Raw genomic sequence first — 25,481 nt, 5'->3', positions numbered from 1 at the left:
TCCATTCTGTTTCTGAGATCTTGGATCATCTTTACTATCATTACTCTGAATTCTTTTTCAGGTAGGTTGCCTATCTGCATTTCACTTAACTGTTCTTCTTGGTTTTTATCTTGTTCCTTTGTCTGGAAGAAATTTCTCTGCTGTCTCATTTTACCTTTTTGTGTTTGTAGTCTCCTTTCCACAGGTTGCAGGATCTTTTTGCTTCTGATGCCTGCTCTCTGGTGGGTCAGGTTGGCCCAGGGGCTTGTGCAGGCTTCCTGGTAAGGGGGACTGGTGCTGCCCAGTAGTGGATGGTGCTGTGTCTTGTCTCTCTAGTGGGCAGGGTCATGTCAAGGCATGTGTTTAGAGGTGACTGTAAGCTCAGTTCAACTTTAGGCAGCCTGTCTGATGATGGGTGGTGCTGTGTTCCCACTCTGCTGGTTGTTTGGCTTGAGTTGTCCCAGCAGTGGAGCCTTCAGGCTGTTGGGTGGGCCAGGTCTCATTGCCAACATTATGACCTCCGGGAGAGCTCACACTGATCAGTATTGTCTGGAGCCTCCGCCATCAGTATCCTCACCCCCACAGAGAGCCACAGCAACCCCGGTCTCCCCATGAGACCCTCCAAGACCTGCAGGTATGTCTGGCCCAGGCTCCTATGGAGTCACTGCTTTGTGCTGGGTCCTAGTGCGTGTGAAATCTTGTGTGCACCTTCCATGAGTAGAGTTTCTGTTTCTCCCAGTCCTACACTCAATCCCCACTAGCCTTCAAAGCCAAATACTCTGGGGGCTCCTCCTCCCAGTGCTAGACCCTCAGGCTGGGAAGCCTGACTGGGGCTCAGAGCTCTCACTCACGCAGCAGAACCTCTGTGATACAATTATTTTCTAGTTTGTGGGTCACCCCCCTGGCAGGTATGGGATTTGATTATATCCCAAAAGCTCCCCTTCTACCATCTCCTATGGTTTCTTCTTTGTCTTTGGATGTAAAGTATCTTTTTTGGTAGGTCCCAGTCTTTTTTCTTCCCAACAGTAGTTCAACAATTAGTTGTGATTTTGGTGTTTTTGTGAGAGGAGGTGTGTGCAGGTCCTTCTATTCCATCATCTTGTCTGGAATCCTGATTTGCTAATATTTTACTTGGGATTTGGGTATATCTAGTGCTGAGTGAGTTAGGTTCATAGTGATCTATATTGTACTCTCTTTGACAGGTTTCCGTGTCCAGGTTATACTAGCTTCAGGATAAAACTTGGTACATCTTCTCTGTGGTATGCTCTAGGAATTAGCCATTCCTGAAAGGAACTTCCTTATGAAACTAATCAGGGTGCTTTTTTAAAGACAGCTTTATAGAGGTATAATTTATATACAGATGTTTAATGTATATAAATTCATGACTTTGGACATGTACACGCATATGATACTATCACCACAATCAAGGTAACAGACATACCCATCACCTCCGCAAGTTTCCTTGAGTCCCTTTGTGTTTCTTGTTTGTTTGTTTTGTGGTGAAAACACATAACATGAGATGTACCCTCTTAATAGATGTTTAAGTACACAATATAACATGCTGATTATAGGCCCTTATTGTATAACAGATCTCTACAATGTATTCATTGAATAACTGGAAAGTAGTGTTTTTAAATGTTTTAAATGTTTTCTTCTTGATTCCATGTCAATACTTTAAAGTTTCCTTTTAAGTGATTCATCTCATTGAGATTTTTATATTTATCATCTATAATTGAACGTAGTATTTCCATACTTTTAAATCTCCTCTGTGTTCTTTACTTTTTTTTAGTAACCAGCCTTGCCAGAAATTTGGCTATTTTATTGATTTTCATGAAAAACCAGGTCTCAGATTTATCAGTTCCTCTCTTTTTTGGCAAGTTGATTCATTCCTTTCTGATTCTATTTTTGTTGATTCTTCCTTGTGGTTGCTTGGCAAGCTTGTATAAATAAATAGTGATCTAGCTGGAACCAAGGTTATTCACTCCCAGGTCCCGGCCTCCCACATTCTGGAACCCAGGGGACTCTACCTCCTTATCCAACTCTCCACCAGTCCGGTGCTCCTAGAGCCCCCAGCCCTATCTCTGAGCCTCTTGAGCAAAACCCTACTAACTCTTCCACTTGAACCCCATTCCGCCCTTTACAAAATTCAGGTTATAAGGAGGTTTCCTAGATAAATTACTGTTTCTTTGCTCTTTGAACCAAGGGGAGTCAGAGAAGGGAGATCCACTTCTGTGTTCTAAGCAGCCCTCCAGGTACGCCAGGTACGCTCCAGGTAGAGCCCCATTTACGTACTCCGTCCCCAGTGTCCTGACCTGTGACAGGGACCTTCTCACACCTCCCGGGACTCTTCCCCTAGGACTGCAGACAAAGAGAAAAATGACTCAGACTTACCTCCAAGCTGATATTATGCAGACGGCTCTGGTCACTCTGAATGTGGGTTTGTGCCCTTTGCTAGCTATCCATTTGGTTTTATCCTCGGCCTTAAACTTTGCCCCAAAAGGAAGGTAAGAGGAAAGACTTGAAACTCAAACTAAGTTGATCAGATTATTACCAGCTTCCTGAAGAGCTACAGCATCTATTTCTCACGATGAGGGGATAGAATTTTTCTTTTGTCCTCAGCCCATCCAATCACAGATCACTAGAAACTTTCAGGTTCTAGGATCAGCTTTATCACTTCCTTCTATATGCACATCAATTTGTTCTACCTCTAGTCTCAGAGGAAATCTCTCTCCTAACATACTGGATCACTTTCCTTTATCAGACAATGTGCTCAATCGCTTCAGTCATGTCCGACTCTTGGTGACCCCATGGGTTGTAGCCTACCAAGCTGTTCTGTCCATGGAATTCTCCAGACAAGAATACTGGAGTGGGTTGCCTTTAGGAGTGTCCAAATAAGTCTGGGAAAATGTTGTTGCTCACTTCAGGAGGAATCCTCCCACCTTTCCAAAAGACATATGATGTGGTTTTTATTGTTGCTTAGTTTCATATCCATGCTATTACATGAGCCCTCACAAAGCCTTTTTGGAAGTATATAGAGTAAAATATATGAATAAGTAAGAGCCCACAATTCCACTGAAAATGGTAATTATTTTATTTCCTGGGCCTAGAGCTCAGGGTAGGAGGGAAGACCCTCAGACAACGCTCACTCCTTCCTGCCCTACAGATAGCCCATGCCAGAAAGGCCAGAGCAGGGAGGGTGCCAACACCCTGCCCACCCCTGCTCACCTGATGAGTAGGCCTGGTCATATCCCCAGTCCCAAACTTGACTGCCAGGGCCCACAGCTGAGTTAAGAACCAACAGCGGGGGACATATGCCTTGTACCCATGCTCCAGAGGGTGAGAAGTAGAGAAATAAAATGACCCACTGGAAAATCAATGGGCTTCCCTAGAGCAGTGATGTAATTAGTAGCCCTGCCAGTCAATGCCCATAAGTGCTTTGTGAAGCACTTCCTGCAAGAAATTAAGTCTCTGTCCAATGGCTTTCCGATAACAGAAATAATATATCTGAATTTTATTCATTCAGAAATAAATTTTGGCGGTTGTTGCTCTTTATGTGTAGCAGCTGAACAGCCTTAAATATTTGGATGCCTTTCTGATCATATTTAGAATAATGATGAGCGCCATGAATTACAGAGTACAAAGCCTGACATGTTTATTGCCTGCAATCCATTTTATAGCCCTTTCTTTTAGGGCCTGAGTTGCTGCAGAATGTTTGCAAACTAGTTACAAAGAGAACTCCAGAGTTGCCTCTCGGTTCAGCCCTCTGGGCAGAGTCTCTGTGGGACCACAGGCCCGAGGCAGGTGAAGACCTCTTCTCACCAGCATGAACTCTCGCCCACAGTGCCACCCGTCATCCGAGTCTATCCAGAGACCCAGGCACAGGAGCCTGGGGTGGCGGCCAGCCTGAGATGTCACGCAGAGGGCATTCCTATGCCCAGAATCACTTGGCTAAAAAATGGCATGGATGTCTCAACCCAGATGTCAAAACAGCTCTCCCTTTTAGGTAAGAGCCCCCCTTGATGTCTCTGTGCCATTAATGCCATCAAGTTCAAGCTGACACTCTCTCTAGGAATGGGAATAAGAGGAGTGATTTGTTTCTAAGTCAAAAATGGGGAGCAAACAAATGTCTCCCCTGCTTTTCCTGCTCTGTGGTCTCACACAGATCTTTCTGAGCACAATGATGAGATGCTGTCAGCTAGGTCCCAGGTCACCTGCAGTTCAGTTCCACTGTTCCAGCCCTTCCAGCCCTGGGTATATATGGGTACTGACTGCTCTCAGCCCTGCTGAGAGGCTGTACTTTTAACCTCAATTCTCTCAATAGGAGAGAGAAAGGCAGGGGGGAGGTCCCAGCTGAGCAGGCCACCCTCAGCTCTGTTCTTTTCTACAGCCAATGGGAGCGAGCTCCACATCGGCAGTGTTCGGTATGAAGACACAGGGGCATATACTTGCATTGCCAAAAATGAAGTCGGTGTGGATGAAGATATTTCCTCCCTCTTCATTGAAGACTCAGCTAGAAAGACCCGTGAGTCCACTTTTGCCTTTGAGCTCCTTACTGAGCTGGCTGGGAGACACTGGGTTGCCGGGGCCACAGCCACCAACCATGAACCCCTGGAGACAGGGGTAAACCTTATGTCCTTCCATGTATCCTGGGACAGAGGATGGCCAGAGGTGAGAAAACTTTGCCTATAAACCTAGACAACTCTGCAAACGTAAGCAGGGAAAGTCTCTGGACAGCAGACAGAGCCCAAGGCCACAAGGAAGCCTACATAGCCTATCCCCAGTTCTGCCTCCTACTTGCTCTGTCCTTCATCCACAAAATTGCTCCTACTAACCACCTACCAGCAGCTGCTGCCCTCCCATGGCCCAGGAACTGGCCTGCACATTCACCCACACATGCTTTTATTCCAGGGATTGTTGCCCACCTGGGGTGCTAAGCAGGCTCTTCCTCATAGCCACTGCTCCCCAGTAGGATCTACAGGAGTAATTTCATGGACATGGGTGTTAGACATGGTCTCTTTCCCATGATCAAAGATCCTTAGCTGAGTCTTTATCATCAAGGGAGAAAATCAAAAAAGTATTGCAGATGATCTTCCTAAGGAAAACCCTAGCAGAAAACCATCGTGCTCCTGGAAGTAGTCCAGGAGGTCTGAGGGATGTTGCTTGCTGTTTATCATCCACAGAAGAGAGAATCCCATTAGCTTCTGTGATCCTGGGACCTGATTCATTGGGAACCAAAACAGTCCTGAGCCCTGGAAGCATTTATCTCTGCTCAGCATCCCCCGCTCAGTGTTGTAGGGGGCAATGAGTGGTGCAGAGTCCATACGTGATGAACTAGGTAACAGTGTGTTCTTGAACTGAATCACTACAATGTTCTGACGTTGCTTTTTCTTTTTTTTTCCTTCCCTCAATCATGTACCTGCTTTCTTCATTTCTCTGATGCTGCAGTTGCAAACATTCTATGGCGAGAAGAAGGTACCAAGCTTATTTGTTCTGTGTTGTGCCTATAATCACATGTGTTCATGGCTCCATAATATGCCATCTTTCCATGCACCACCAATAGTTTTTTCAAACATCAAGCAATCCCTACAAGTGGGGTCCACAGGCCAAATCAGAGGGGAAGTCCACATCAAACTCAAGTGGCACACTTGAGGCAGGTTTAAACCTACTAGTGTCTTTAATAGGCTTCCCAGGTGGCACAGTGGCAAGGAATTCACCTGCCAGTGCAGGAGACATGAGAGACTCGGATTCAATTCCTGGGTTGGGAAGATCCCCTGGAGTAGGAAATGGCAACCCATTCCAGTATTCTTGCCTGGAGAAATCCATGGACAAAGGAGCCTATCGAGCTACATTCTGTGGTGTCACAGAGTCAGACATGACTGAGCATGCACAAGCACAGATGTCTTTAATGGACATTGGACTATTAGAATTTTTAAAACAAAAATTTCCATTTAAAGCTATTTTGAAACCTCCACTGACGCAGACTCCTTGGCAGGGATCCTGGTCAGAACTGGGCCTTAAAATATTTTCTAGTAACTGATGTTGGTGTTGGGGTTTAGTGTTACTTTGAGAAAATGCTAAAGAAAAAAGCTACCATCATGTCTGTAAATATACATTTGCGTGTATATTTCTAAATGAATAGGTTTTTTAAACCTATGTGTATCTACCCAACAATCTTTAGATATTAGGCCAGGCCATGCAAAACTGCCATTTGGGGGGAATTGCCTGACAGTCCAGTGGTTGGGACTCCATTCTTCTACTGCTGGGTGCCCAGGTTCAATCCCTGGTCAGGGAACTAAGATCCCACAAGCCACAGGCCAAAGAAAGCAAAAAATAAGATTGCCATTTTTGTATATCAAAAGTGGTCGAATAATAGGGTTCAAAAAATAGCAAGCACATGTGGGCCCCGGGTTAAAGAGCCTGAGTCACTGTGTTGGGTGCATTTGCAATGGATCCCCAACTCTCCCTCTGAACCCCTCCATCAGAGACTCCAAATCACCTGAGGTACCTTGTCCTCTAGCTTGGTGGACAGAGGGAGAGGATGAGCACCAGCAGAAGGCACCATGCGATCCAGGGTTAAGCACTAATTCTCCGTTTTTGAAAACCAGCACATTTCCTCATGTTTCTTCTTAAGAACTTCACAAGCTGTTACCTACCATCTAGCATGCACATGCATACAAGCACTCAGAGTAATTTCCAGACTGTCAGGCACTAATGCTCACACAGTCTGGGAGCAAAACAAAGGCAGAGCCTAGAAAATGAGGGATTGTTGCCAGTAGGTTTTAGGAATCCTCAAAAGGAAAGTCATAGCAACAGTTGCTAATCCAGGACAGCGATCCCTTGACACTGCCTCAACCTGGCTTCCAGGCCACCCACGCACACAGAGAGCTTCAGCTCTGTGTCTTTAAAAAGTGCCTTCTTAAAAAAAAAAAAAAAAAGTGCCTTCTAAGGGGCATTTACAAGTCTCAGAAGTGGAGAACTGCAGAGAGCACTGGAGACCCTGGAAAGTGTTAAATGCAGCTCTGGAGGCCCAAAGGCCAAATTAAGACCCACAGCTGCCTCAGACCTTAGGGCTGGCTGGTGCTATGCTGATATTGGACAACCCAGCAGTGAACAGACCCCATCACACCTGTACAGCTGTCTGCCCACACCCCTCCCTGCTCATACTCAAGGACCCGAAGTTGGAGAATACAGGAGCAAAAGCAGAGAGGTTGAAAGGGCTCTCCCATCTCTGAATAGGAGCAGTGAGATGATGGACTCCCAGTAGCAGAGAATGTTCCCCTGCGCCCCTTGGTCAAGCTCACCACAGACAGAACCTTCCAGGGTCTGACTCGTGAGGCCAGCTCTCTTGTGAAGTCAGTTACTTGTGGAGCAAGGCCTTGTATAGCATCACACTGCACTGTCTGCTGTGACAGGCTCGGTGCTCAGTCTGCAGTCCACCTGCAAACCCTGCGTGGGCTCTGTGAAGTTTTCAGTCTCACGTTGGTTCTTCCAGTCACTGATTTTCTAAGAAACTTGGGAGCCTGTTGTGGGGTCTGTAGTTGTTTTTCAGGGACTTTGACCTCCTCTGGCCCCTAGGTTTGAGCAAGAAGAGCTTGCCAAATGACTGTATAGAAGAGAAAGTCTTGCTGGAGACGAGATAGATTGGGGTCACAGCAAATGTGTGCTCCCTACCCCGCTCCATACACTGGCCACCGTGTGGGAGGCACAGGCCCACTTTGTCTGGCTCTTGGGAGAGGCTGCCCAGCACCCAGGATTCCCACTGGGACCTATGCAGAGTGCTCCCAGGCGTTCCCAGCTTCCAAGAGGCTGGGGTCTAGCTGTTTATAGTGGCAGGAGCCCTCATCTCAGCACAGAACCAGAGGCAGGTGAGGCTGTGTTATGGGGTCAGGGACCCCTGTCCACACTGGGAGCCATGGACACTGGTGAAAGTGACCAGTAGAGCCGCTGAAAGTAGGCAGAACAGAGATTCCCATTTGCTTGTTTTAGCATTTTCTCACTAAAAACTTACTCCATTAGTCAACTAAGTCAGTACACTGGTTTTCTTAGCATGCTAGGAAAGAATTTTCACATAGGTAATTCTCTTAGAATTCCTGGTAATCTTTTCAATGTGTTACCTTCAAAAGCCATGAAGGGAGAGAGGAAGGGGGAGAGAAGGAAGAGGGAGAACTCTAGGCCTTACCCATCTCTGTGCCATGTTGACCTTGTATGGAGAACAGGGCGAGGGAACAGAGCCCAGAGTGCAGGCTCCAGGTCCGTCACAAGGGCCTGTGGCCTCAACTAAGCCCCTCTTCATCTTGGGCCTGTTTTTTTGTTTTGTTTTGTTTTTGTCTTTAAAATAAGGAGGCTGAACTAGCTGGTCCCCAAGGCCCCTTCTCTGCTGATCTAAGGAAATTTCTCCCCAGACAGCCATGGCCCTGGGCTAGGATGAGGTGGGGGGCAGGCAGCTGGCCTGACCCAGCTGTGGGCTCTGTCACCTGGCATGGGGCTGCCACGGGGAAACTGGTAAGGCAGAGGTTGGAGCAAACTGTCTTGAAGGAAATGTTCACTGGCACAGAGGCCAGGTTTGGACAAAGGAATACCAACCCCAGCATCCTTAGGCCCCCAAGTTCCAAGTGGCAGCACTGTACATAAATGTGTTTTTAGGAAAAAAAAAAAAGAAAAAAAAAAACCTTTGTTTTTTTTGGCATCATCTGATCCATTCTGATTTGCCTAGTTGACAAGGACCAAGGGAGACTTTGCTTTTCAGGATGTGTGTGCATTCAGTTGCTCAGTCTTGTCTGACTCTTTGTGGCCCCATGGACTGCAGCCCACCAGGCTTCTATGCCCATGGAATTTTCCAGGCAAGAATACTGAAGTAGGTTGCCATGCCCTCCTCCAAGGCATCTTCCCAACCCAGGTCTCTCGCATTGCAGGTGGATTGTTTGCTAGCTGAGCCACCAGGGAAGTCCAAGAATACTGGACTGGGTGGACTTTCCCTTCTCCAGGGGATCTTTTCAACCCAGGAATCGAACCAGGGTCTCCTGCATTGCAGGCGGATTCTTTACCAGCTGAGCTACCAGGGAAGCCCTTAGGAAAGGTCAAATGTATGTCACAGCCAGAGCTGTCCTTTATTTGAAAACTTGTGTTGATGGCCAGCTGTGGATGACCTGGGGCAGACGTGCCTGTCTGGGAAGACAGCCCAGGGATTGGAGGGCCCTTGGTGTCCGTGTTGATTCACAGCCCTCAGGCACTTGGTCCGCACGCACTGCCTGCTCATCTCGCCTCGCCCCTCCTGGCCCAGACCTTGTGCTCTGTGTCTGTACCTGACACAGCCAGGCTGCCGGTTTCATCTGTGCCCAGTGTGGCCTGTGAGCCTTCCTGGGGACCAGCTGCTAGGAAGGGCATAACCATGGCTGTGCTTGCTCCTCGCAGGCCTCAGTGTGGGAAACATGTTCTACGTCTTCTCCGATGATGGCATAATCATCCTGCACCCTGTGGACTGTGAGATCCAGAGGCACCTCAAGCCCACGGAGAAGATCTTCATGAGTTACGTAAGTATCTGGCACCTGGGACACTCCACATCACACACAACACCCCAACAACATCACCCAACAGCCTTTCACCATGTGTGCCACTGGGTTTCTTGAGTTCCATTTGCTATACATGATGTGGTTCCGGATGCCTTCCTCCAGTGGCCACTAGCATGCACAACTCCTGAAGGGAGGCCCCAGGAGGACAGATGGATTCCTGGCCTCCACAAGTTCACAAGCAAATGACAGAGACAGTAGCATGAATGGACAGCTTCCAAACAGGTGCTGCTAGAAGAATGTGTAAGGTACATGGCAACAATGAGAGAAGTCTCTCCAGGGGGAGAAGTCAGAGAAGGCTCCTGGGGCATGTCAAACCTGGGCTCAGTTGTGAAGAACAGGTAGGAATTGGGGATGAGTGTCGAGAGGAAACATCATGAACGTGGAGCACAGGAACATAAAACATCAGGTCATGTTCAGGAAACCACAGATATTCTATATGCCTGAAGGACAAATGGATGTGAGAAGGGCCTAAGATTGAGGGTAACAGTAGATAAGGATCAGGGCTGATGAGTCCTAAGGGGAAGCACCAAAGGACTTCAAGCGAAGGATGACCAGCATTAAGATGCTTTGGAACATGTGCAGGGCCTCATGGAGGGTGATGATCAGAAGGACTGCACTCGAAGCACAGAAATGGGTGAAGAGGCTGTTGTGATTATCCAGGAGAGGATGGGGACCTGGCTTAACCAGTGGTGGTGAGAATGGGAAACATTTAGTAGATTTTTGGGCTTTGGAGTCCCTCAGTGGTCCCCAGGGAACAGAGGAGAGCGCATGAAACATGTGAGTGGCCTGAGCATCACAGCTGCTGTGGACAATTCAGAGGCCGGGTAGAAAGTGGCAGTGTGACACGCAGGGGGCAGAGGCAGAAGAGACGACTGCAGGCAACAGGTCCAAAACAACTCTTCCAGCCCCCCAGACCCAGCTGTCAGGAGGCATCCTCAGGGCTGTGCCTCCCACCCCTCGGTTCTGTCCCTTCCACTGATGTCTCACTTGGCCTTGCATTGGTGGATTCTTACTAGAGGTCTGACCTAGCTAATCCCTGGCTTCTTGAGGGTAGAACTGTGGCATTAATCCAAGAGTCATCTAAGAGCCCTCTACTCAAAGACATACAGTGGACACACTGGGCCACAGTGATGGGCTTGGAGCTCACGGAGCAAGTGGGCTTGGCCCAGACGAGTTCCTAAAACAAGTTTGTTGCATTGCTCTGCTGGCCAGTGGTGTGTTTCAGAGTGTTGTGTTTCTTATATCTGAAGCTTGGGAACAGCTCTTTTCCAGACTACTTCATTTGAATTAATCATGTTTTAAAGTGTTAACCTCTGATAAATTTTCCCTCCACGTGATAGCCATGAAACCATCTAGAAAGAGTTGTTGTTTAGTTACTAAGTCGTGTCCAACTCTTTGTAACCCATGGACTGTAGCCTGCCAGGCTCCTCTGTCCATAGGATTCCCCAGGCAAGACTACCGGAATGGGTTGCCCTTTCCTTCTCCAGGGGATCTTCCTGACCCAGGGATCAAACCCGTGGCTCCTGCATAGGCAACAAATTCTTTACCACTGAGCCACCACCAGCCCCCTAGTAAGAGTGGTCCTAGTTAATTTCTAGCAGTTAGGTTTGAATAATTGCAACCCATCACATTGGCACTAACTTCTTGTTATGTATTTGCAATAACCTAACCTGTAGCTTGCAGGGGAAATCTCTCAAATCCTGAGCAGGGCTCAATTTTCCTAAGAAACTAGAACATACACAGTAAGAGAGGTCCTGTAGGCATTTCAGGCAACTCAAACCTCTGTGAGCTATGGAACAGTCCCAAAAAACAGTTTGCTCACCTAGAAAATGGCCAGAACCTCCCAGGAGAGTTACGAGCTGACCTTCTTTCTCAGGTTCTAGGTGAGTAGGCAGTTGGTGCTTCTCATCTCTGGCCTCTCTGCTGAATGAGAGTCCACTTTGCCCAGCAGGTTGCTGCAGGGTTAGTAGGTCAGGGCACAGGCTGTAGAGCAGGATCTGCACAAGTGATATCAGAGCCCACCTCCATCACTCAGCAGGCCACGTGGCTTAAGAAAAGTGTTTAATCCCTCTAAGCCTCTGTCTTTTCTCATAGGTAAATTAAGTTTATTGTGAGGATTAAGGGCTTCCCAGGTGGCGCTAGTGGGAAAGAACCCACCTGCCAATGAAAGAGGGTGTAAGAGACATGGGTTCAATCCCTGGGTCAGAAAGATTCCCTGAAGAAGGGCATGGTGACCCACTCCAGCCTGGAGAATCCCATGGACAGAGGAGCCTGGCCAGCTATGTCCATAGGGTTTCAGAGTCAGACATGACTAAAGCAACTTAGCATAGAAGCATGTAAGGATTAAACAGGATGACAGAGAGTGAAGTGTAAAAGGAGAAAGACCTGCTTCAAAGCTTTTGCAGCTGTTTAGGAAAGAAACTGGGCTCGAGCTAGAACATAGAAAGAACTCCAAGATTTAGGAGGCAATCTCTGTAGTCCTCAGGGACTAATTCACAGTGAATTGTGTGGGAGAAGGAAGCATCCAGGATGGTGTTCCTGCTTTGGACTCAGCTGCCTAGATGCCAATGAGGACCCAGAGGAGGAGCAGGGATGGCGGCAAAGACCAGCTCACATGTGGACGGTTGAGAATGAGCAGACTGTAGGAGAACCCATGTGAGAACTGGGGAGGATGGTTCTGAGCTCCCAGATATGGGAGCCTCAGCATGTGAGTGCTGATGACAGCGAAGACAGGAGACAGGATCACCAAGGGTGCGTGTAAGTGACTGGATTTGGGCGCCTGGCACAGAGCCCCGGGGCTGACACAAAGCTTGAGACAGCATCAGGCAAGAGTCGTGAGAAGACACATGAGAATGTATATCGCAAAAGACAAGGGAAAAGAAGGTCCTCTTTTCTCTCATTTATTTTTTATTTATATTACATTATGTTATTATATATTTCAAGCACCAGTTCTGTGTCAGGCACTTCACTAGGTGCTAAGAATAAAGCAGTGAGCCCAACAAAGAGCTTGCTCTCAAGGAGTTTACGATCTAGTGTAAAAGGAAAGGCTAAATGTAGGTAGACAAACAAATGAAGAAGGTCAAGCGGTAAATGAGAAGTGTAGCAAGGTGAGGGAGGGTGGGTGCCAGGGTGCTAAGCTTGGTGAGGCTAGAGAGGGCATCGCAAGAAGGTGATGTGTGGGCAGACATGTCACCTGAAGGACATGAAATAAACCAGGTAGACATCTGGGAACACCAGTTGACCAGCGCACAGGCCCTGGTGCAGGAGTTCAGCATGAGTACCGAAGATGCCAGCACGTGCGTGCACTGGATGGGCGGGAAAGGGAGAAAAAAACTAGAGACAGGTCAGAGGAATCCCAGGAACCAGAGTGTTCAGGGCCTTGTTGGCTTCAGGAAAGACTGGGACCCTGTTCTGAGCAAGAACGAGTATTATTGTGGTGGAGTGCGTTGAGCTGACTTGTATTTCACAGGGATCCCTGTGGTTGGTGAGTCAAGAATCTGTCGGGGGAGGCCAGGGTGGAATCAAGGAGCACAGTGTGGATGCTGAAGCAGTCACTCAAGGGACAGATGTGGCTTGAGTCAAGGTGGCAGAGGTGGAAGTTGTCAGAAAGTTTAACTCTGAATATGTTCTTGAAGGTAAAATTGAAATGATTTTTATTCATTGGATGAAGACTGAGGGTATAGAGAAAGAAAGCAGAGTCAAAGATGCCTTCAAAGATTTTGTCTAGGAAGTAAAACAAGGGAAATGAGCAAGACTGGGAGGCAAAACTGAGAGTTGATTTTGGACTTACAAATTTGAGATGTAAATAAAATAGCTACTTAGGAAAGTAGCTAAGTCTGGAGTTCAGAGAAGAGGGCTGAGCTAAAGATACAAGTCTGGGAGTTGTTAGCACGTAGGCTGTATTTAAAGTCATAGGTGTGGATTAACAATGATTAGCAATGGTAGTGGATTTTAGAGAAGTCATCCAGTAGTGACCCCTGAGCATTCTGGCTTCTAGAGATCAGCAAACAGGGTAGACTGAGCAACAGAGAAGGGTCAGACACTGGGGAGAGTGGAGGGAAAAGAACCAAGAAACAGTCCACACAGTGTCAGATGATGCCCCAAGTTCAAATAAGATGACGGCAAAGCTTGACTGTAACTGAGAAGTCGGCCGGGAGTTCAGTGAGAACACCGCCTGCTCTGTGCGGAGGTCTAGCACCAGAAGACGAAGGAGCCTGTGAGAGGTGAGGAAGCTGAGAGTGTGTGTAGGTGACTCCTGCAGGAGTCTGGTCACTGACAGAGTTGTGTGTGATGGATGGGGAGGAGGGAGGGAGAAGGCCCTCTCAAGAGTGGAAGCACATGGACCTCTCAACTGCTGACCGAAAGGCCAGCAAAGGGGGTTACAGCCTCCGGAGGAGCAGGGGAAGGTGAAAGAGGAACGGAACGTGGAGAGAAAAGCTCCATGCGGGGATGCGAGAGGCTGTGCGTGCTGTTCTCCCTAGGATGCTGCCGTTGGGAAGAATTCTGAGACAGGAAGAAAGGAAGAGGGGAGGGTGAAGGGAGGGGAACCCAGCGGTGGCGGGGAAACAGGGGATTAAGAAGCCTTATGGCAGCCTGTCTCCTTTACAGGAAGAAATATGTCCTCCAAAGGACGGGGATGCCTCCCAGCCCTGCCAGTGGGCATCAGCAGTGAACGTCAGGCACCGCTACATCTACGTGGCCCAGCCCACAATGAGCAGAGTCCTCGTGGTCGACGTGCAGGCTCAGAAAGTCCTTCAGGTACATCTCTCTGAGGGAGGGGGGAGCTTCCAGCTCTGGGGCACAGCCTGCCACATCCTTCTTTGTTCTCTGCACACTTCCCAGCTCCTAGGAGAGGTGGTCAGGCTAGTGGAAGGATGTAGAGACGATTCATGTGCATTTTTCATTAAGCATGTATTGCCTACTGTGAGCCAAACTTTGGTCTAGGTGCTTGGACAAATAGCCATGAATGAACGGGTCCCAGAAATTATATTCTAGTTGGGGAAGGAGACCATCATTTAGAATTTTAGGGAGCTACAGATGCTAAGAGCTATTTACAGGTTGAAAGGGACAGAGGAACTGAAAGACTGTTTTTAAGTGGCCCTCCCTCTGGAGGTAAACAGAATCTGAGATCTGAACACCAAGTGGGATTGGAGCTTTGGAACACGACCATGGCAGAGGAGAGTGGGATGCAGCAAAGACAGAGATAAACTAAGGCTGGTGAGATAGCAAACCATTCAAGTCTTTTAATCAGGGGATTAACATAATCTGACATCTTTAAAGAGTCGATCTGCTGGTCAGATTGGAAGATAGAACAGAGATGTGGTCACTGAAATAATCCAGGCAAGAGAGGATACCAGCAGTGGAGGCAGTAAGAAGTTCTCAAAGTTTTGATATATTTTAAATGTGGAGCCCAAAAGATTTTCTGCTCATTTGAATGTAATGTTTAAGATAAAGGAATAATAATAATAATTTAAGCAATGGTAGAATGGTAATGCCATATACTGTGTGTGGTGGGTGGAATAATGGCTCCCAAGATATCTACACCCTCATCCCCAGAACCAAAGAATGTCACCTTTTATGGCAAAAGGGATTTCACAGGTGTAATTAAGGATTTTTAATACTTTTTATTGGACTATAGTTGATTTACAATGTTGTGTGAGTTTCAGGTGTACAGCAAAGTGGACACAGATATGTCCACTTTTTTCTTAAGATTCTTTTCCCATAGAGATCATTACGGAGTATTGAGTAGGGTTGCCTGTGCTATACAGTAGGGTCTTATTAGTTATCTATCTTATATTCCACATATAAGCAATATCATATTTGTCTTTCTCTGACTTACTTAGTATAATAATCTCCAGGTCCATCAATGTTGCTGCAAATGGCATTATTTCATTCTTTTTTATGACTTATATTCCATTATACATACATATTGGACATTTAGGCTGTTTCCGTGTCTTGGCTATTGTAAGTAATGCTACAATGAATGTTGGGTGTGTGTATCTTTTCAAATTATGCTTTTCTCCAGATACTTGCTCAGGGTTGGGATTGCTGGGTCATAGGGTAGTTCTGTATTTAGTTTTTTAAGGAACCTCCATAGTGGTTATACCAGTTTACATCCCCACCAAAGGTGCAAGAAGGTTCCCTTTTCTTCACACCCTCCTCAGCATTATTTGTAGATTTATTGATGATGGCTATTCTGACTAGTGTGAGACCTCACTGTAGTTTTGATTTGCATTTGTCTAATAATTACTGATGTTGATCTTTTCATGTGCTTCTTGGCCATCTATTCATCTTCTTTGAAGAAATGTCTATTTAGGCCTCCTGCCCTATTTTTTTATTGGGGTTGCTTTTGTTTGATATTGAGCTGCATGAGCTCTTTGTATATATTTTTAGATTAATCCTTTCTTGGTTGCTTTATTTGTAAATATTTTCTCCCATTCTGTGGGTTGTCTTTTCATGGTTTCCTTTGCTGTGCAAAAGCTTTTGAGTTTAATTAGGTCCCATTTGTTTGTTTTTATTTTCATTACTCTAGGAGGTGGATCAAAAAAGAGCTTGCTGCCGTTCATGTCAGAGTATTCTATGTTTTCCTCTAAGAGTTTTATAGTATCCAATCATACATTTGGGTCTGTAATGAATTTTGAGTTTACTTTTGTGTATGGTGTTAAAGAATGTTCTAATTTCATTCCTTTGCATGTAACTGTCCGGTTTTGCCAGCACCACTTATTGAAGAGACTGTCTTCTCTCCATTATATATTCTTCCTTTGTCAAAGATTAGGTGACAGTAGGTGCATGGGTTTATTTTGGGTTTTTTTAACCTGTTCCATTCATCTATATTTCTGTTTTTGTGCCAGTAGCATACTGTTTTATAGCTTTGTGGTATAGTCCAAAGTCAGGGACCCTGATTCCTCCAGCTCCATTTTCCTTAAGATTGCTTTGGCTATTCAGGGTCTTTTGTGTTTGCATACAGATTCTAAAGATTTTGTTCAAAGTATGGATTTTTAAATGGAATTTAAAGGGAATTATCCTTAATTATCTGGGTGAGCCCTACCTGCAAGCACAAGTATCCTCGTAAGAGAGAGGATGTGACAACATAGAAGGAGGAGACAGTTTAAGGACTAAAGCAGGTTTGCTACACTGCTGGTTTTAAGATTGGAGGGAAAGGCCAAAGTCAAAGAATGCAAATTTTTGGATTCTGGCAGCCGGAAAAGACAAGGAAAACATTCTCCCCTAGAGCCTCTAGAGGGAGCACTACCATGAAGATGTATTTCTCCTGCCAGTGAAATTAATTTTGGACTTCTGGCCTCAAGAACTGTAATTATGGGGAATAAATTTATGTTGTTTCACTGTTGCTACAGCAGTAGGAAAATAATGCACTCTGATAGAGGCTTTGAGCAAGGCAGGGGATGAAGCAGATATAGGGGGAAATTAGTCATTCAGCTTTAGATTAAAGTTTAAGCTGCTATTATATATATAATCTGTATCTTTAAAGATGTCATGTAATAGGTTGCATAAATAGGTCTGGAGTCAAAGGAGAGGTCTAGGCTGGAGATATGAATGTGGGCATCATCACCATGTGAATTTGTTAAATCCAGTGACCTGGAGGAGATCATGGAGGGATATATAGATAGAGAAGAGGTCACGGTTGGAGCCCTGAAGTACTCCAACACTTAAAGATCAGGAATGAGAGAGAGCCAACAGAGGAGACCAAGAAGGAGTAACCTGAAAGGTGAGAAGAAAATGAGGAGAGGGTGGTTTTCCAGAAGCCAAGAGAAGAGTGTTTTAAGGGAGAGTTAGTGGCCAATGGTGTCAAAAGTTGCTGAAAGTATTTGTATGTTATGAAGACTGAGAACTAACCTTGGATTCCGTACCACATGGATCACCTTGGCAGGAACAAACAGGATGATAATGGCAGAATGCAAGCCTGAGCGGGGTGAGTTCAAGTCAGAATCAGAGGGAGTAGAGATGGTGAATACAGACAACCATTTTGAGGGGTTTTGCTGAAATGTGAGTAAAAGTAGACAAATGGGGTGGTAGCTGGCAGAGGATGTTGAAGAAACTTCTAGACTAGATGACATTCCAGCATTTGTATGCTAATGGGGAAAACTTCTGCAGTTCTTCCCTTTCTTCTGCATCACTGAAGTAGGCAGTGGAATCCAGGACATATGAGCAGATACACCAGCCTAAGATAAAAGCACATTCAGTCATCAGAGCAGGAAGAAACAGGAAGTATTCAGGCACAGGTGCAAATAGGTGATACAGTTGGTGGTAGCTGGGTGACCTCCTCTTCTGGTTGCCTTTGAAATAAGAAGGAAAATTATCACCAAGGCTGGAAGTCTAAGGCAAGAGATGAAAGTTGGATGTGAGATTAAATTGACCAGGGAAATGTGATAGGACCGCAGGGCAGTAGTGAAGGTCCACTTAAGGATGAGGGGTGCAAATTTAAAGTGAAACCAGTGACGAGGGTTATATTTTTTTTCCAGGAATGCTCAGCTGTGCAGACTGCTCACTCTTGGAAGAAAGTTACATAAAACCAGGGTTTTGGTTGTGGTTTCTCCTGGCAAATATGACAGGAGATTTTCTAGCTATCTTTTTGTTACTGATTTACCTGGTCAGAAAAAGTAACTCTGAATAATTTCAATCCTTTGAAATCTATTGAAGCTTGCTTTATAATCAAGCTAATGTACTTTGGCAAATGCTATATGTGTACTTTAAAAGCATGTGTTTTCTAATGTTTTTGAGTATGTGTGTGTGTCAAGTTGGATCATTCTATTATTCAAATATTCTAAGTGACTTTTGTTTACTTAGTCAACTAGCTGCTGAGAGGTATATTGAAATCTCCCCCATGATTGTAAATTTATCAAGTTCCATCCATTTTTGCTTTAAAATTGTAATATCTTCCTGAGTGGAAGACTTCTTTCAAAATATCCCTATTTATCTCTGGTAAAGCTTCTTGCCTGAAAGTCTATTTTTGTCTAACAGTGTAGCTAAATCAGATTTACTTTGATTAGTGTTACCATGGTATAATTTTTCCATTCTTTCACTTTCAATCTATGTCATGTATTTAAAAGGTGATCTTCTGTAAAGCTAATGTATTTGAATTTTGGCTTTTATCTAGTTTAATAATCTTGGTCTTTACTCACTTATTTGATCCCTGTATATTTAAGTATATGGTTATACCTACCATCTTTCTGTTTTTTTATTTGACCTACCTGTTTTTTTTCTCCTTTCTCGCTTTTTTCTGGATTAGTCAAACATTTTTATTATTCTGTTTCTCCCTCTAGTAACTTGTTGTCCATGCATTCTTTGATCATTGCTATTACTATGACCACCCTAGAAATTACAACACATTCTTTGCCTCAATACAGTCTCATATAAGTTATTACTTCATTTGCCTAATATTGGGCTTGCCTGATAGCTCAGCTGGTAAAGAATCCGCCTACAATGCAGAAGACCTAGGTTCCATCCCTGGAGATGGGAAGGGCCACCCACTCCAGTATTCGGACAAGACTGAGCAAATTTCACTTTCATTGCCTAATAATGATAGAACCTTAGAACACTCTAACTCCTCTAACTGCCCCACCCCCCCCCCCACCTTTGGCACTATAGTAGGAATGAATTTATTTCTACATATAACTTAACCCTGCAAAACATGACAATTATTGTCATTTATATTCACGCATATATTTACCTTTCTCATTGCTCTTTACTCTTTCCTGAAGTACAGTGTTCTGTCTGGGATCAATTTCATTCTGACTGAGCACGTTGCTTTAGTGCAGGTCTGCTGACAACAGATTCTCATAGTTATCTGTTTGAAAATTTTCCATTTGTAAAGGATGTTTTCACTGGATAAAGAATGTTACATTGGCAGTTATATTCCTTCAACTTTAAGATGCCATTTCATTATCTTCCACTGGTTTTGTTAACAGGTCAACTGTCAAATTTTACTGTCTCTCTTTTGAAGATGACGTATCCCTTTTTTCTCTCTGGCTGCTTCCTAGATTTTCTCTTTCTTTGGTCTTTAATATTTTTCATCAGATTGGAAAATTCTTAACCATTGTTTCTTCAAATATTCTGAGGCCTCATTCTTTCTCACCTCATCTTTGAGAACTCTGAAAGAAAAAAAAACTAGACCTTACCATTGTGTCCCACATATCTCTTTCACTCTTTTCACATTTTCCATCCTTTTTTGTCTCTTTGTAGTTCAATTTGGGTATGTGCATCAATTGTCTTTCACGTTGCTAGTCCTGTCTTCCACCTTGTCTAAGGTATATTTAACAAAAATCTATTAAGATCTTAATTTCAAGTTTTGCATTTTTTCACTTTAGAATTTCTGCTTAATTCCATATACATACACACATATATATATAATTATATGCACATAATTTTCTTATCTTTTTATATTATTTTCAGTCATGTAATGCCTAGTCATTTTTTTCTGAATGGCAAACCTTCCATATAACATTGTAGAGACTATATGGCTGTCATCCACTGAAGAGGGTCTATCCTTTTCTCTGCTGGGAAGAGAGAGAGTAGAGAATGAATCCCTCTAATCAGGTACTGTGTTGAGTCAAGGCTGAACTGCAGCTTTTATAAAGCTTAGTCAGCCTCTGATTCACTCCTACTAGGTCACCCTTCCGGTCCTCACACTGAGAGCCTGGTTTGTTCTTTAGGACCTTTTCCCTTCCATGTCTTAGCTCCTAGCATATGGAGATTGTGGAAAGTTCTGCTCTGAATTTAAGAGATTTTGGGGAGGGGGGTGGTTAGGTTTTCAATCTCCTGCTCCATGCCACCTCAGTCAGAGTGAGAATATGAACTATGATTGGAAAAGGTTAGGCAGAAAGGAGAGATAGTGCCTGCAGTCCAAACTTCAGGGAAGTTTGTGAAGAGAGTGGACAAATAAGATAGCTGGAAGAGCATGTGTAATCAAGAGGGTTTTTAAAAGGCGAGAAAAAGTACAAGAATCTAGAGAGAGTGAGGATGGTATCATGACTGGTGAGTTAAGAAGCTCTGGGGAGAAGGCGGCCGCTGGATCCTGAAGCCTTTGGTAGATGAAGGGAAAGGACTAGGAAGCTGGCAGAAGAGAGGAACAATGAGGAGCAGCTGGAAGCATGAACAATGGACCTGGGGTATATGAAGGTAGGAAAATAGAAACAACTCTACTTAGGACTTCGGGGTAGGGCAGGTTTTAATCTGATCAAGAAACTTAAAGTAGACTGCAAAGATGGGGGTGACTGGAAAAGAAATAGATGTCAACAGGGATGGGCAAAATCAAGAGTTTAGGTTTGTATAAAGTTGTGGTCACCAACAGAGGAATGAATTCTAGAGTACAGTGGGTTATTTGAAGCCATGTGCTGAATTAGCTCATCCAGGGAAAGCAGGTAGATAGAAGGTCAAAGAGGAAGATGTGGAACATGCCAACATTTAGCAGTCAGGATGAGGAAGGGAATGGTTAACCATGCTGAAAATTCAAGTTAGAGGAGGATCAAAAAGTGATCTCTGAATTTGACATTAAGCTCTATGACAGTTCAGTAGAGTGGTGAAGACAATTAAATGGTTTCAGGGGCTCCATAGACATTGCTTGAGAAAAGTTTTAATCAATGGGGACAAAGATGCCCCCCGACTAGATCAGAAAGGCTAGAATATGGTGGACTAACATTGAACTTTCAGAAATTTGTTGACAAGGAATAAGTTACGGTGGCTGCAGTAGGGAAGAGAAAAAGATCACTGAAACCAAGAAGGAACTAAGAAAGCAGGGCTTTGAATGAAGGCACCAAACTAGGGATCTTTAGTGAACAAAGAGAGTGGCTAGGTCAGTGCCAAAAAGAGCAGGGGTCACAGTGGCATCACAAACAGTGGTTTAGAACTTGGAAACTACATTAAGAGAAGTATAAAACAGTCTCCAGGTGACTGAGGAAGTCTCCAGAACCACTGAGGAAGCTCTATTCTCAGAAATTAGCAGAGTTTCAGCAGTAGAAAAAGACTCACCTGATGCTACAGTCCAAGTCCCAGAGGTTCCAGGTGAGTGATGTGCAAGACAGTCTGCACAAAGTTAAAGGACATGTGATAATGGAAGCTTTCCAAGTCAGTCTCAGATGATGTAGGTGGAAGAGCTTGGGAAGGATGCTGAGGGTTCAGGAGGCCTCCAAGGCTTACAGGAGAAGTGATGGGAGGGTCCTGAAGCTGACTTGTGAGTGGAAAACAGGGGGAAAAAAAGAACACCTGTGTTCATGTTTCTGCCAAGATGGTATGGATCTTCTTTAAGTAAAATTTGCAAGAAGGGAAAACATTACTAACAACCAATTTTATGCCTCTGAAGACAAACCCACAAAGGTTTCTGCCCTGGTTTCCCAAATGGGCTCATTATCCAGGCTGCTAGGCTGGATAGAGTGGCCTAGAAAAGAATCACTTTCTGCAACAACAATGATCAACTTGTCGCTACTTTTTCTTTTTAAGTCCATAGGTGTCGATCCTCTCCCGGCTAAGCTGTCCTATGACAAATCACATGACCAAGTGTGGGTCCTGAGCTGGGGGAACGTGCACAAGTCCCAGCCAAGCCTCCAGGTATGTTGGGTACGTGGAGGACAACACCCACCCACAAGAAAGGACTCTCTCCCCAGCTAATCACATTTACCCAAAGTATGTCCATGAAAGAGAGTAGGAAACAGCCTCAGGACCATGCCCCTTACAGGCAATTAGCAGGGTATCTTCTGCCAGGCCTGCTGCTAAAGACAGCAACAGTGATGGTGGATGGGATTCTGATGTCATGACAACCAGAAGGTGGCTCTTGGGCCCCACCTAGCCCAGCCCCCAAACACTTGTCTCTTCTCAGCCAGGAGCTCCTGGGGCCAAGCAGGAATAAACCTCTGGACTCCAAGCAGTGAGAAGGGAGCCAGGGCTTTCTCCACCTTGGGCTGCACGGGCTGGAGAATACTGCCAAAGCAGGCACCAGACAGTAAGGAAGCAGAAGGAAAAGAAAAGGAAACGCAGAAGGAAAAGCAGTAGCAATTATGTTCATAAATGAAAGCACATTACCGAGTGCTCATGGAGTGCTGGGGCACAAGAAGATTCAGTAACTGGCCCCTGCTCCAACCTAGGTATACATTCAGCCCTGCAGTTCAGCCACTGCACTGTGCTGACTCCCCCTTGGGAAGAGCTTGGGCCCAGCACATCTGTGGGATCCCTTCTTCCACCAGTCAGGGAAGGTCACCACCACCCTGTGTTGAGTGTGTCTCGCTCAGCCTTTCTCACCAAGGTACATGAGAGGATTAAGTCCTACAAAAGGTGATTTAAATACCTGTTCCCTCAATTCTCACAGTGATGGTACATAGAACCATTCTAGATGCCCAGAAGTTAACTCAGCACTTACAATGGATTGTAACTTGGCTGCAGATGGAGCCAAGTTCACCTTTGTAAGAGACCAGAGGAAGGACACTACTTCATCTCCTACACACCAAGACTACGGCCCCTCAGTGGACATCATCAACACATCCTGGGCCCCAGCGAGCTGATGACAAATAGTAATAATTCATTAGACAACCTAGGAGTCAGAATAAGGTCACTCAGAACAAAGTATAAGCTCAGAAAATTGGTTTCTCTGGCAGCCCTAAGAAAACAGGTAAGGAAATTCGAAGCGAGGGGCCACCAGAAAATATTTTTCTAGAGCTAAAAATTAACAAAAATGTTAACCTAATTTAGAACTGCAGGAGATGAGTTGAAAAAATGCATGGTTTCTACTGAGACTCAAATTAGTAGCCTGAAAGATAAAGAGCAAGAAAATCCTCAAATCACAGAACAAATATAAGATTAAGATATGAAGTCTCAAAAGACATTTCAAAGTCAAAAGAAGTTTAGAAAAAGTAATAGTTGGAATGGAGTCAAACATGAAATTTGGAATAAAATTTCCAATTTAAAAAAGTACATCTTGTAGATTGAAAGTGATCCAGACTAACATGATGAGAAAGAACACATCTCTGCTCTTCCTGGTAAAACTCTGGACTTCTAAGAATAAAGAAAAAATATTTCAAGGCAGAAAGAACAAGTCACCTATAGAAGAACAATCAGATTTCTCACTTGCAACAGTAAAGACTGTGGCATTGTATCCACATGCTACTAAAAGAAAAGGGTTGATATCCAAGGCATCATTTACCTGTCAGGACAAAAGAAAGACCTGAGCATATGCAAGGATTCAGAGAGCTTATCACGAAAGACAGCAGAAAAATAGCAGGTGGGCCAGATCAGAGACATCGAGATGGAGGCAGATAAAGAAGAGACAAGAGTAAGTAAGAAATCTAGAGGAAGGTCCAAAATTGAAACAAGGTGGATGAGGAGAGACTAATGTAGAGTAAGTGCTAAATAAGGGTATTTGAATTAGGAGAGATGCACTGAGAGAGATATTCTGATACCAGGCTGTCAAGATGATAAATTATTTCAGTAAAAGTAAAGATAGGGAGTAGAGGAACGAGAAGGGAGTAAAAAACATTCCAACATGTCATCTTATGGGGATAAGAGGGGATATAGAAAATGCTCTTTGACATTAACAGTTGAGATAGTTAACTATCTAATTATTCCAAATGTGACAAACTGATTTCTCCTATTAAAAGCAGAGATGATGAGATTGGGTTTGGAAGGAAGAGAGGGAGAAAAAACTAGCTATAGTTTGTTTACAAGAGGCATATAAAGTGATGATAGGTGGATGAAAAGATGTTTGAGTGTAATATTAATATCAGACAAGGTCACATTTAAGGTTACAAGCACTAAATAGCATAAGGAGAGATATCATGTGAAGACAAACAGCCAACAGATAGCAGACAACTAAATACATGACACAAGAGTGATTAAAAACACAAGAAGAACTTGATTTTAAATGCACTTAAATTGTACACACCAAGGAGACAAGGAGACAATATAATGACATGGGGAAAGTGAATAATATGAATAAGGAACTCAGTTTCATAAATATATAGAAAACCTTTCCTCTGCCAAATAGAATTTTTTCACATGTCCACATATACATGTATCAGTAATCACAAAATTTTAACAAATTTTGCAAAAGTCAGTGTTATAGGCTATGTTATCTGATAATTAGAAATAATTAAAATGTGACATACCTAATAAGGAAACACTCCTAGATTGTTACTGGAGCAAAGAGGAAATTAAAATGAGAAATTACAAAATGTCTGAAAGCAATGAAAAAGAGACTCCTCCTCATCAGAACCTACAGGATAGAGAGAAAACCATACACAAGGGAATATTTGTATCTTAAAACCTGCAGAGAAGATATTTGTATTAAGAAATTAGAAAAAGAACAAAGTAACTGGCAGGAAGGAATTATTTAAAGGACCAAAATTAGTAGAAATAAAAAAACAAAAAACAATAAATCGTTCATAAACCTGATAAAGAAAAAAACATAAAATGAAGAATGCAAAGAGATTACTACAGATGAAGGAAGATGAAAATAATTATAAAAGTACATCTTGCATATACTCAGTATACTGCAACTCTGAGGTGGGAATTTTTAAACCTAGAAAAAACAGATGATTGCAAAATGCAGAAAAAAATAAACTGATCTAGTCAGAGAGAGAAAGTATCATATGACATCACTTATATGTGGAATCTAAACAATGACACAACTGAACTTCTCTGTGAAGCAGAAAGAGACTGACAGAACAGACTTGCGGTTAGCGGATGCAAATTATTACATATAGAATGGGTGGACAAGGTCCCACTGTATAGCACAGGGAACTTATAGTCAATGTCCTGGGACAAAACCATAACAGAAAAAAATATTTATATAAATATAAAAAAGAATTATGTGTGTATGTACATATATATATATATGTATAACTGAGTCTCTGTGCTGTACCGCAGAACTTGACATAAGTCAACTATACTTTAACATATAATTTTTAAAAATCGACCTGAAAAAAGGAAAAC

The 25,481-nt window shown here is 44.1% G+C and overlaps 1 protein-coding gene across 1 annotated transcript in view; it reads left to right on the top strand.

Moving 5' to 3' along the window:
* FSTL4 (follistatin like 4) overlaps nucleotides 1-25,481 on the top strand; it is a 414,248-nt gene that overhangs the window by 379,569 nt on the left and 9,198 nt on the right. The window contains exons 9-14 of the mRNA XM_065935361.1: nucleotides 3,821-3,982; nucleotides 4,367-4,501; nucleotides 5,425-5,451; nucleotides 9,391-9,509; nucleotides 14,157-14,306; nucleotides 22,002-22,109. Of these exons, the coding sequence (XP_065791433.1) occupies nucleotides 3,821-3,982; nucleotides 4,367-4,501; nucleotides 5,425-5,451; nucleotides 9,391-9,509; nucleotides 14,157-14,306; nucleotides 22,002-22,109 (701 nt within the window). The remainder of the gene's footprint in view (nucleotides 1-3,820; nucleotides 3,983-4,366; nucleotides 4,502-5,424; nucleotides 5,452-9,390; nucleotides 9,510-14,156; nucleotides 14,307-22,001; nucleotides 22,110-25,481) is intronic.

This window comes from Muntiacus reevesi, chromosome 1, assembly GCF_963930625.1.
Source record: "Muntiacus reevesi chromosome 1, mMunRee1.1, whole genome shotgun sequence".
In the NCBI taxonomy this organism is placed as follows: Eukaryota; Metazoa; Chordata; class Mammalia; order Artiodactyla; family Cervidae; genus Muntiacus; species Muntiacus reevesi.
Note: the sequence above shows the minus strand (reverse complement) of the source record. Positions and strands in the feature narration are given on the sequence as shown.